At 37.6% G+C, this 13,190-nt stretch overlaps 2 protein-coding genes across 9 annotated transcripts in view; one reads left to right on the top strand and one right to left on the bottom strand.

Moving 5' to 3' along the window:
• Nucleotides 1-10,743, bottom strand: part of LOC107700252 (kelch-like protein 13) — a 66,153-nt gene extending 55,410 nt beyond the window's left edge. The window contains exons 1-2 of one of the 2 annotated variants that reach the window (XM_016501856.1): nucleotides 10,649-10,743; nucleotides 4,258-4,347 (exon numbers count right to left, since the gene is read on the bottom strand). In XM_016501856.1, the coding sequence (XP_016357342.1) occupies nucleotides 4,258-4,322 (65 nt within the window). In that variant the 5' untranslated portion in view covers nucleotides 4,323-4,347; nucleotides 10,649-10,743. The remainder of the gene's footprint in view (nucleotides 1-4,257; nucleotides 4,348-10,648) is intronic. The other variant, XM_016501857.1, reaches the window with a different exon arrangement.
• Nucleotides 10,744-10,850: 107 nt separating this feature from the next.
• The window catches only part of LOC107700250 (WD repeat-containing protein 44-like), a 19,757-nt gene continuing 17,417 nt past the window's right edge, over nucleotides 10,851-13,190 (top strand). For 4 of the 7 annotated variants that reach the window (XM_016501849.1, XM_016501848.1, XM_016501847.1 and 1 more), the window contains exons 1-2: nucleotides 10,851-10,907; nucleotides 12,470-12,584. In XM_016501849.1, the coding sequence (XP_016357335.1) occupies nucleotides 10,895-10,907; nucleotides 12,470-12,584 (128 nt within the window). In that variant the 5' untranslated portion in view covers nucleotides 10,851-10,894. Of the gene's footprint in view, nucleotides 10,908-12,044; nucleotides 12,332-12,466; nucleotides 12,585-13,190 lie in introns of those variants that run through there. The other 3 variants (XM_016501852.1, XM_016501850.1, XM_016501851.1) reach the window with 3 other exon arrangements.

Below are 13,190 nucleotides of genomic sequence, written 5' to 3'. Positions count from 1 at the left end.
TATCGAGGCAATTCGGTCGGTGCCTAAAAAGTATCGAACTCGATACCCAGCCCTAGTGTCAAGCTCGAGCGCGAGACGGAACGGAACACGGAAAGTGAAGTATACCCGGGCCTTTATTGGCTCACTAACGCTGACTGCAGATTTACGCTGTTGCTTTAAGATCTGACGCATAGATCAAATATTTTGACACATCCGTATTTCTCCCAACTGTTCAAGTTCACTTAAGACAAAACCGACTGCATCTACATGAATAGTCTCCAAGACGTGTATTTTGACATAACTCTTCATGTGTGTAGCAATAACAGAACTTAAGAGAACGTACTGGACAAGACTTAAAAACACATGCAAATACTGAATATCACTTTCGTGATAATGCATAGAGTCAGTGACATTTTCGTCAACTGTCCCTGGACTCGGTTGGACTCTGACATATTTTCCGAGTCCGAAAGGCTCGAGTCCGAGTCAAGTCCGAGTAAAAATGCATCCGAGTCCATGACAAGTCCGAGTCCTTTAAAAATTGTACTTGAGACCGGACTCGAGTCCGAGTACTGCAACTCTAGATGCCTGTCTGTGTGACGTCACACAAAGTTTCACGATGAATGCGGCTAAAGTTTACCGTCTCTCAGAGAGTGTCTTGGAAGAGAGGGGCGGGGAGAGCAAAGCTCATTTGCATTTAAAGCGACATGCAAGGAAATGGCTTGCTATGAACAAAGCTGTTTTTGACAGGGTAAAAATGGTTTTGTTTTACACTATCATTGAGAAATTTTAGCCAAACCATGTTACAGACTTTTCATTAAGACCCTAAAGAATCATATCAACTTGTGGAAAATGGGCATCTGATGACCCCTTTAAAGGTTCTTCATGAAACCATATATGCCAATAAAGAATCTTTCAATTTAAAGAGTGTAAGGGAAAAATGGGTAAATCTAGCAACAATCAAATACGGAGCACAGCTATTAGTGCAGTGCTCTAAAGTGCAGAAGTTAATTAAAATCAGCTTTAACAGTTCAGACTTTCCTACAGGAAGCTGTTGCTAAGGCAACCTCAACAAGTACTAACAGATGGTCGAGGGTCCTAAACAGCTTAAAGGCAAGATCAGAGCCACACCAGTGTGTTCGAGAGAGCTACAAGAGTGACAGAATTTAAAAGGTATAGAACAGAAGACATAAGCACATTATCACACACTACAACCTTTCTACCACCATATGACAATCACATAAGCACAAAAAGTACTTGGATACTTAAGTCACAACTAAAAGACTGTGGTTGTTATGCTTTTTTAAATGTCTCTTATGCTCACCAAGTCTACATTAAAAAAAGGAACTAACAATATTAATAGTACATTATCTTATTAGTTTCTATTTTCTGTGAAAATAAAATGTATTCCTGTGATGGCAAAGCTGATTTTTTAGCAGCCATTACTCCAGTTTCAGTGTCACATGATCCTTCAGAAATCATTCTGATATGCTAATTTGGTGCTCAAGATACATTTCTTATTATAATCAGTTTTGAAAACAGTTGTTCTGCTTAAAATGGTGATAGATTTTTTCAGGATTCTTTGATGAATAAACCGTTTGAAATGAACAGCACTGATTTAAAATAGAAACATTTTCCAACAACGTAAATATAGGCCTATTCACTGTCACTTTTGATCAATATAATGCATCCTTGCTGAATAAAAAAATTAATTGCCTAAAAATATATAAATATTACTGCCCCCTTTTGAACAGTGGTGTGTATTTCTTCAAAATAAACACTACTTTGATATTTTGTTATATAATGCAAATACATGCATGTTGAAATGTGGCTTAAGTGTCCAAATACTTTTGGGGCCACTGTATACACCTTAAAAAGAGCCATTGGAGAGACTGTTACTTGGCTGCAGGTCTTGTAAATCATTCCTCCAACAGAACACAGAAATAGCCCTGTCAATACTGTCCTACACACCAGCTGACTGAGTCTTAGTCCGATGATCTCAAGGGTCTGAGTCATCACAAATCCACATGCCCACACACTCAGCCCTTAAGAGCCAACCTGGCATGTGAAGACACAAAACGAGAGTAGTGCGTGCAACATTTCAGCAGGCGGCAGGACAGCTCAGATCGATGGAATTCACAGTTGCCTTTGTTTTTCTGTTAAACAATATAGAAGAATCCATCAGCCAACATGCTGCGCTCACTTCAGGAGCTGTACTGTTTAATTGAGTGTTTAGTGTTTATAGCGATCTGAGCTCAAGCTGTAATTCTGTTGTGATTTACACATCACAGACAGCAAACAATCAGGCATGACTGTAGAGTGCAGAGAACACAAATCTCAGTCATATGCCTGCCTTATATCATCTGTGTGAGCAAGAACTAGTCAGCGGGACAGTATGACAGCATGCAGATAGTAAAAGAGTGTAAAAAGTGTGTGTTTGTCACTACGTATTTGTACCAGGGTTTATCTTGTGTCCTGAGGTGTCCATTTTCAAGAGCATTTATGGCAATTATCTGTATAGCTGCTAGCCACAGAGAAAATTAGATTGCAAATGGGTGTAACAATTGATTAAACAGCAAGCAAAGACACAGGAGTACAGTCTCCATGATATAACAGAAAGTGTGCACAGAAAGCAGCAGTTTGAGCACATATGCCCTCTCTCAGCCTCACTCGCCACAGCACTAGTCTGTGACAAAACCATTTGATATGTTTGTCACGATAACATTAATAACAGAAAAAAAATCAACTCCAGAGATACATCCAAAAACAAGAGACTGCATTTGCTGAAGCATATGGCTTTCTGATGGCCCTTTTACTAAATTAAACGTTCCAAATACATGTCAGAAAATGTTGCAGGGCAACCTGGATTTAAAAAAAACTTTTGTTGGGTTTTTTACATAAAAAAAAGATAATTTATAAGTAATAGGATATTTCTGTCCTGTTTTGACCCCTCTCATCTGAATGCTCCGTTTGAATAGGTGTGGCGGATTGTAGACTCGGAAGTAAACGCCCACTGCTATGATTGGCTAATAGTTGTGTATGTTTGACAGCATACATCCTTCACAGATGGACGCTGCTGTGTGATTTAGGTTAAAAACGCATACATACTCATATCAAACGATCTGTAATAACAGACAAAGCAATAGTGATAACGTAATAAAAATAGTTACTCACACTTATGTGGTGCGACATCTGATCCAATATAGTCAGCACAGCATCGTCATTTAGTTTCAATCTTTCTGAAAATCCTGCGTCAAATTGTGCCTTGTTTGTAAACGATTCCGTGGTACAATGAAGTGAACAAAGGACAAAGATCTTACTGATGTGGTCTGGCACTTCATTAAAAATAAAGTTCATCAAATAAAGACACTATTACGTCATAAAGTGGCACATTCATTTCACAAGCTGTTGTTTTGGCAGACTGGCTTCAATATAAGCTATTTTAGGACTAATGAGAAAGTTTTGAGTTCTGAAACTTACAAAATGTTTTTATAGCACAATCACCTCTTATATCAAAAGATCAAGGGAATTTTGATTTCTCAGTTCATAAGTATTTTGTTACTTACACATTTTAACATGCAAGAATCAATGTCACCACCACAGCTTTCAACAACTTTTTAAATCTTTATTTAAAATCTACAAGTTGGAAAGTTTGAGTTAGAAAATTTGCAAGAGCGGGAGTATAAACACAATTAAAAATCTACTGACTTCGGGACAATGGAACTGGAAGTGCAAAAATGCTAAATTTCCTCCTGCAGCACTCTACAGAATATCAACAAACCTGAACATGCAAAATGAATCATCGGCATCTGTCTCAGAATAAAAATTTTACTATTAATATAATTACAATAATTATAGTAGTAATATAACTAACTGAAGCACAGAGTGATGTATAATTGATGAATAAGGTAGCATGTTTAGTACCGTTACATCACATTGCCAACAGAGAACCCAGTCTATATTGTAGGATCTAAAAGAAAAAAATAACATTTCTGTTTAAACCACCTGAGATGACTGCATAATACACACACACACACACAGCAGGACAAATGTCACAGTTTTAGCAATGTCCTCCATGATGACAGATCACATGAGACCGGTGGAGAAACCGGTCATGAGCATGTGTGTGTAATGTGTTCATGACAGAAACACATGCACAAAGCAAACCAAGAGGACGGTGTCCAGACAGAAGAGAGGGTAAATGAGAACACATGTGTCTCTGTACAGGGACGATGAATATGAAGTATGAGTATGTGTGTGTAGAAGAATAAGATGACATACATTGCACAGTACCTGTCGTGCAGTCCCATGGACATGGTGTCTCCTCTATGCACAGGGTGGTCCATGCCCAGGCACAAAACCCCAGAACACCTTGAAACATCAGCAGAAAGACAGGAACATCATGAGTTATGGAAATAATCAAGATAGGGGTGAAATCTAATTTAATAGACTTATTTTCTGTGGGTTAACCCACTCAGAGCTGTCTGTGACCATGACATGTTGAATTGGTCTTGAAATGAGAAGTGACATACTGTAATCAGGAGACTGTCACTGTTGGTGTCTTTTGGTGCAGTGTGAATTAACCTTTATACACAACATGGCTGCATTTATTTGACCATAATAACAGTAATTTTGTGAAATATTATTACATTTCAAAATAAACATTTTCTATCTCATCTTTATACATTTAAAATGTAATTTATTCCTGTGATGGTAAAGCTGAATGTTCAGCATCCATTACACCAGTATTCAGTGTCACATGATCTTTCAGAAATTAAACATCATGATTTGGTGCCCAAGAAACATTTCTTATTATCACTGTTAAAAGCAGTTTTATTAGTATTCTTTTATAAATAGAAAGTTTGAAATGATAAAAATATCTTTACTGTCACGTTATCTATTTAATGCAACCTTGCTGTATAAAAGTAATCATTTCCTTCAAAAAGAAAAACATTACTGACCCCCGCTTTTAAATGTACTGTATATGTTAGTATACCGCTAACAAAATTAACTTTTAGCTGCTATAAGCATTTAATATTTATAGTTGGAACAAAAATATTGATGAGTCATCCTGCATTACACAGATTTTTGTCCACTCAAAATGAGAAATATCCTTCCCCTACAAACAGCCAGAAAGCAAGCAGCAAGTCATGTTCATGGCTGTAATGCAATTAATGCCTATTGGCTATTTTCATATGGCACAAACCCTTTTATATAACCCACCCAAACTTTTTCTTAAAGATGCACAATATATCAGCTGATATTAGAGATTTAATGAGTATTTAATTGTTCAGGCACATTTCCTTTATTTTTACGGATAGGATACTTTTGGCATCATCTTATGCTGACTTAATCTTACATCTTATGCTCACTTAAGGGATAGTTCACCCAAAAGTTACAATTCTGTCATTAATTACTCACTCTCATGTCATTCCAAACCCATAAGACCTTTGATCATCTTTGGAACACAAATTAAGATATTTTGGATGAAATCAGAGACTTTCTGACCCTGCACAGACAGCAAGGCAACTGAAAAGTTCAAGGCCCAGAAAGGTAGTAAGGACATCATTAAAATAGTCCATGTGACATCAGTGGTTCAACCTTAATTTTATGAAGCTATGAGAATACATTTTGTGTGCAAAGAAAACAAAAATGATGACTTTATTTAACAATTTCTTCTCTTCCATTTCAAAATTCAACCCGTGTTCATGAAAGTCCCACGACACCTGCATTTCTCTCTTTGCAAAATATCTTAATTTGTGTTCTGAAGATGTCTTACGGGCTTGGAACGACATGAGGGAGAGCAATTACTGACAGAATTTTCATTTTTGGGTGAACTTACCCTTTAAAGTTAAACCATAAAATACAAATAATTTAATAACACTGTTAAATGCAATCTTTAGCAAATCTCAAAATTAAAATCAAATTTTTACATTTACAGCCGTTCCCATTACTGCCACTGTCTATTTGCAACAGTACAGCATATGGCATTTCTATTAATATTTAGCTGCTCATATTTTGGGCGCTGTCTGCCCCCCCTCCCCTTCCTCTCTTCCGCCTGATCAGGAGACAGAAAAGAAAATTATCACAGGATATACCTGGGTCAATATCACCATAGAGTGCCTTTCAACCCTCACAATACTCAAAAATTGTGCTTTTAATTTCCCATTCGCTTTATGTCATATCATAAATAGACAGACACTCAAATACTATAGAAATATATTAGCTGAGCTCCCACACATTTTTTTTAGATAATTATGGGCCATTATTCGAAGCATAAACCATAAGATATCCACCGTCATGGACCTATATATTACTGTTAAATACGTTTTAATTGCAAAATTAAGATGCAAATTATATTTTCTGAAAGGTATGATGTCCCTTTCCTAAACAGGGTTATTAAAAAAATATATAATAATAATAAATAATATAATTACATCCTTAATCACATATTAATCACAAAAACTTAGCCTAATATAACACACCCTTTCATCATCATTTTTATGTTAAGTTATCATGGCAAATGAGTTACTTATGTACAGGACACCAAAAGGCACCCTACAGTGATACTGACACTTCATAATCAGCCACTATACACAGTTCTCTCTCACAGATAAGGAAACAAAGCTGAGGAGCAGACACTGAATGCCACCTCTGTGCAGACACACTCGTGACAGCTGTGACCATCTCAGTGACCAGCTGGAGTGTTTAACAGCTTCATTCAACAAGAGTGTGCAGCTCAAAGATCAACAAGACAACCGCTGCAAGAATAATGTGCGATCAGACTAAAGGCTGCAGAAGAGCATCTTACATGGGCTCATCCTTGCTGTTTCTTCATGTCAATCACAGTTGAAACCATTTACATACACTTTCTGAACATACAACACCTTTAAAATAAATACAAACGACAACTTGTAGCCTACCTAGAAATCTATACAGCAGCTCACAGATGTGTAAAGAAACATTTTCCCCATGTCACACTAGCTCTAGAAACCTCAAGAGTCTGGAGTTTGAAAAATAAACAATTATACACAAAAAAAAGCAGCAAAACCACTTTCTTCTTTCATTGCACTCAGGTAACTTTTCTTCAATTCATGTTTTGAGTTCTTGAATACAGCAGCTCACAGATGTGTAAAGAAACATTTTCCCCATGTCACACTAGCTCTAGAAACCTCAAGAGTCTGGAGTTTGAAAAATAAACAATTATACACAAAAAAAGCAGCAAAACCACTTTCTTCTTTCATTGCACTCAGGTAACTTTTGTTCAATTCATGTTTTGAGTTCTTGATTCCATAAAGAAGACTGTCCAGGCTGTAAGGATGAGCACTTTTGAAAGCATCACACCATGGAAAGAATTTCTACACTTCAATGGCTTTTACAATTCTTCCTCATTGCCGTGGCAACCACTGTGTCTTAGCAACAGACAGAGGTCAAAGATAAGCTGTGCTAAACACCCCAAACCTCACTGAGATGTTCGGGTTTAGTACGTCTCTTTATAGACTTTCAAATAACTAATAGTTTCACTCTGGCACACACACTTTAATGTGCTTTTAAAACTGTCAGTCGCGCTATCAGAGCTGGACAAAAACAGAACCTTTAATTAATCAACCTTTTCCAAAACTTTTCTAAAAGTCTGCAGGTAATCTTTGAAACATTGTGTCTGGCCAAAATGTGTCATTATAATTTTGTTAATATCATATATATATATATATATATATATATATATTTTTTTTTTTTTAAATTTTATATTTTATATTTTCCATTTTCAATCCTTTCAATTTAAAATTTGTTAAATTTTTTTCCCCATTTTTATTCGTTTTTGTTTTTAAACACGCCTATATAGGTCTTATTCATTTTAATTTCAGTTTTAGTTTTAGTTATTCAGTACTTCAAGTTAAACTAAAATAAAATGAAAAATGTTGCCCTGGCAAGGATTGAAAGTAACATTTCTAATAAAAAGTTTAAGATTTGTACATTTTATTTCAGTTAAAGGTCCTTGCACACTGAGTCTGAAATTTTCGTATGAGTTTTTTTCATTTTTTTGTCATATTATTCATCCTTTCCTATCAAAATGCTTTCCATGGATGTGAAAACGCAGTAAATCGAACCTGATCCGAATTTTTTTTAATGACGGATGAAAGTTTTGGAGGCAGTGTGCAAACGTGATTTACACAATGTGAGATCGTATTTATTTTTTAACGTGTGAACATTTTCGGACTCAGTGTGCAAAGACCTTACCATTTATTTTATTTCAAGTAATTTTAATGGTTTTAGTTTTCATTTTAGTTAACTAGAGCCTCTTTCACACAGCAATTTTTTCGTCATGATCGTTGATCTGCCTTCAAAACAAACAAAAAAAGCGGTAAAAGAGTCACATAATAACGTGCGTCATCAGTCACGACGACACACCCTTTACGCCATTGGTCCTGGCTTTTGTTCACACAGTGCTCGTTCCGGGACTGATCCCGACAATGCTACTAGGTTCCCAACCCGGGATCGTTCCCGGGATTAATCCCGGGTCGTGTTTGTGTTCACACAGAAGGTACATTGGCAATTTTCCGGCAATTTTCCAGAATCAATACACTGTGTAAAAGGGGCTTATAACAAGCTTGCTGTGCATTTTATTATGGCCACCTAGACCAACTTCCCTTCTCTAAATTAGAAGCTATTCTTCATCTGTAATGTGACACTGCATTGTTCATGCCATCACTCAGAACTGAATGTGAGGCTGGAAATCAATGCTGGATTAAACACGGCAATGACGGCATCAGACCCCTTATAACCCCTGTCAAATTCAATATGTAAAATCTATACCTGTGCATACCAAGCTGTCATTTTAGCCACTGACAAAGTTTGACATGACTGAACTGTCTCCATAAATGGAACATACAACCTTGAATAGGTCATAAAACTATTAAAATAGGATAAAAGTGTGTTGAATCATCTCGTAAAGAGTGCGTGTCAGCAAAATGTGTCTTTCTGACGCATTACTACACTATGTGTGCTAAACCACAGCCCACAACCTCAGCCCACCACATATCAGCCTCATCTTCAGAAATTTCAGGTTAACCACACATTTGATAAAAAGAGAATCTTTTCACAACCATTACAATTTTTTTCTCCTCTCTTTCAGGATCCCAATAAGAGAAACCACCCATTTCCACACGATGGAGTGTTTGAATATGTAAAGTACAGCTTATAAAAAAAGGCTTAATTATAATCTTTTTAGTGTACGATAAAAACAGACATCATTATTTCAGTAATAAAAAGGCAGCATGATTCAAAATTAGAGGTAAAATAAATCTAAATATAAATAATAAATAAAAATAGTAATTATATCAGGGAATTTGTGGTGTAACTATCTTAACAACCGTGCCTCTCCCCCATCAAGCAGTGTGGAACTGTAGTCACAGGACCCATAAACGAGTATTCATATTTCTGTTACTAGCTATATGTTCACGTCTGAGGCAAATATAAACAATACACTCCATTGAATGGCTTTAGTTTAAAAAAATATATTAAAAAATCATAAGTGCCTTGAAGTCACGTCAAACCATGTGTTTCCTCAAGAAAATAAAAGCAACAAATGACACGGCCAGGACAATACACAACACAGAACATACGCTAAATTAAGTCTTCAGCCAGAGGCCCCTGGTAGAAGGGCTTGTTTTTAGCTATTAGTGTTATGTTACTGTTGTCATGGCATATGAGCACATGCCATGGTGGCCCTTACAGCCCCCAGCTGCTCTGAATCACGCTCTTAATAATTGAGCTCAACTTTTGTCACACTCTGACAGCCGGAGCAAGTAGCTGCTGAGTATCTGGAGCTACGAAAATGAATTTAGAAGTCATCAAAAGCTGTTTGATAACAGGGTCAACAACTTAGCAAGAGTTATTTGGTTAGATTGTCCTTAATTACTCAGTTTGGTTGATATATGGACTTCAATCTGATGCAGACACCAAAAATATATAAAACTGAGTAACTTTTAACATACTGAATCAAACAGGTTCTATTTAAATAAAAAAAAATTATTTGGTAAAATAAATTTATAACAACAGCACAAAGAAAGTTGAAATGCGTGTTAGAAAGTGAGGCCAAACACAAACAAAACGAAAACAGCTCTGGTCACCAACAGAACAGCAGGGGTCCAGCCGAAACAACTAGTAGATAATCATAGTGGCCCTGAATGAACAGAAACAAGGCATCTATTTGTTAGCAGCACTTCGTTTTGACAGGGCGTTGTGTTTGTAGTAACGTACTAGTCGTTAGTTCAGACACAGAGTTTGGGGTTGTGGAAGAGACTCTTGGCGACATGTCTGCTGATGTTTATGTGGGAACTAACACACTAACCACACACAGAACCCGCCTCTCGCCCGCGCTGACACCAGTCTAGCGGCAGAACCGGAGCTGTGAATGTAGCCCTGCTTCTGGCTTAGTCCGTTCTTGAAAGCTCAGCTCAGCTCAGCTCTTATGAATAAAAGACCAAACCTGAAGCATGGCTCCTCATTCGCAGCTTTGCTTCTGCTGCCGCTACATTTAACGTTAGCTTCAGCTGACAACAAGCTACTTTTCGTATTGAATGATGTGTATCTTTGCGTATATGCCACCGATATGTCAGTTTGTCAGATAGAATACTAAACAAATAAACTTTTAAAAGCCGTTTCGACTTACCACAACCTCCGGAATTTACCCTTGTTTTCTTCTTAGACCCCCAACTCCACTCTACTCATGGACCTCACAAAGCCCCTCCTCTCTTGTTTTTCATTGGCTGTGGCCTCAAGGGAATACGTGCCGTACGCCTTGCTGATTGGTTTACGTTCGTGTCAATCAATTCTTGACACTAAAAACTTCCGTTACCAAAAGAAGTTCATGACGCAGGGATACACGCAGTGATTGGTTGATTCTTCCACAGTCGGGATGTTATTGGACGGTACTGTATAAATCTCAATGCATAAAAAAAGCACTGTTCGGCATGACATCACTGTATTGTTTACTAATATACTTTGATGAGTAGATCGTACTACAGCTTGATTTATTGATTTATTATCACTCACCTGGTATTAGCAATTCAAAATGAGACAATGTCACAATTAAGGCAACTTTATAGCAAATTCGTCAGCTGTAGACTGTAGTTAAGTGTGATTTGTCAAATTTAGCTAATTTAAAAGAACTGCACTGTAATATATTGTGATAATTGAGAATGTTGTGGAATTAATGCACTATATATTTACAAATATGTCTGTCTGTCTGTCTGTCTATCTATCTATCTATCTGTTTTTTGTTTTTTTTTAATTTTCTTCTTAACTCCATTCCAGAAAAGTAACCATGGTTTAATTGTAGTAAAAGTGTAGTAACCATGTTTTTTTGGCGTATTGATTACCATTTGTATAACCACAGTTTTACTACAGATAACATGGTTAAACTGTGGTTAGTGTAGCAAAACCATTGTTAATTTGTGGTTACCATGGTTTAACTATAGTAACCATTGTTTTTTGGTTTAATTTGTAGTAAAACCATGGTTAATTTTCGTAAGGGTATATATTAATGCCGAGATCTATCTATCTATCTATCTATCTAGATACAGATCAGCTGTCCATGGAGCAGAAGCCCAAGGGAGGAGATGTTAGTCTCACGTCTTAGAATGGGTCACACTGGTTTAAATACAACATTGCACAGAATAGGAAAACATCCCACTGGATTATGCACTTATTGTAATGTACAAGAGACAGTGAAGCATATACTGTTAGACTGCAAAACATATGAAGAAGATAGGGCAGAATTAAAGGCACAAATGGATGAACAAAGCATGACACTTGAGCATTTATTAGGGAAAGCATCTGGGAGAATACACAATTTATTAATGTTATTTTTGAAAAACAGTGGGTTAAGTGAAAGAATTTAATAGGGCTATGGGTTTTTTTTTTCCTCCACCTCTCCTTTGATGTCAGTCTAATGCCCACACTCCAGTCTAGTAAGTGGCGGTAATGCACCTTTGAGATGAGTTGCCAACCGCCATTAAACCTGAAAGAAGAAGAAGAAGAAGCTGTCCATGGATCATGCCTCCAAACACCGCGAGATAGTGCGAGACTTCGGTGGACGCGAGAAGACCCGTTGCCGTTTCTCTTCCTCCTCTCGGTTTGTTTTTGATCATAAATCCCGGTAGGGGATCTTCCCGATATGCAAGGATCACTGACAGTCCGCACGGAAAGCTTCGGGCGGACCTTTACATTGCATTACCGCCTGATTAGATCGACATAACCTGCTGATTTTGCTTTAAAAAAAATAAAACGCAACCCCGCTGTCTGAGATCGTGTAATCTAGGCCGTGTGTCTGCTTGCGTTATCGTACATCCAGGTGAGCGGAGCGGCCTCTCCCAGCACTCATGCCATAGACAGAGGCGCGCCAGGAGCAAATCCAGATACGTGTCAGACGTTTATTTTCCCGTTTTCTGGTTCACAAGCTCTGGGTCTTTTTCCTCGTTTGCTGAAACAGCAGCAGTGGCGGCGACCTCTGTATGCAGCCCGGGCTTAATGGCGTCGGACACCAGCGACACGGAGGAGTTTTACGATGCGGCGGAGGATGTCAGCTTCACTCCCTCACCTCATGCGTGAGTTTCATTTCAATATAACAAAATGCATATTATTCTTAATGCGTAAGGTTGATGTCTGATGTCCGTCATGTGAATGGAGAATGAACCTGCGCCTGTCAAAGCTGTCAACAGTTGCTCCATTGCTTGTTTATATACGTTACTGCTTCTGTACAGCCATATACCGTTTTTTATGTGGATACATAAAGTCATATGATTTTTGCATTAGTGAGCTCTCTACCTAGAAAGTATTTTTTGGCTGTTCGAGTCAGCTGAATTGTTTTGAACCATAGCCACAGTCTCGCCTTGACACGTAGCGTTCAGATGATGTTGCTGTTATGTTGTTTTGGTGCTGTCACTTGAACCAAATGGTTTTAAAGGGGTCATATGATGCGATTTCAGTTTTTCCTTTCTCTTTGGAGTGTTACAAGCTCTTGGTGCATAAAGAAGATCTGTAACGTTGCAAAGACTAAAGTCTCAAATCCAAAGATATATTCTTTATAAAAGTTAAGTCAACCACGCCTACCTAAAACGGCTCGTTCTAACACGCCCCCACATGTCTACGTCACGATGTGGGAAGATTTGCATAACGCCGCCCAAATGTTCACGCAAAGAAAGGCGGCGTAA

This window comes from Sinocyclocheilus anshuiensis, unplaced genomic scaffold, assembly GCF_001515605.1.
Source record: "Sinocyclocheilus anshuiensis isolate Anshui unplaced genomic scaffold, SAMN03320099.WGS_v1.1 scaffold1236, whole genome shotgun sequence".
NCBI classification, from domain to species: Eukaryota; Metazoa; Chordata; class Actinopteri; order Cypriniformes; family Cyprinidae; genus Sinocyclocheilus; species Sinocyclocheilus anshuiensis.
The sequence above is the reverse complement of the archived record's forward strand: the minus strand, read 5'-3'. Positions and strand labels throughout refer to the sequence as shown.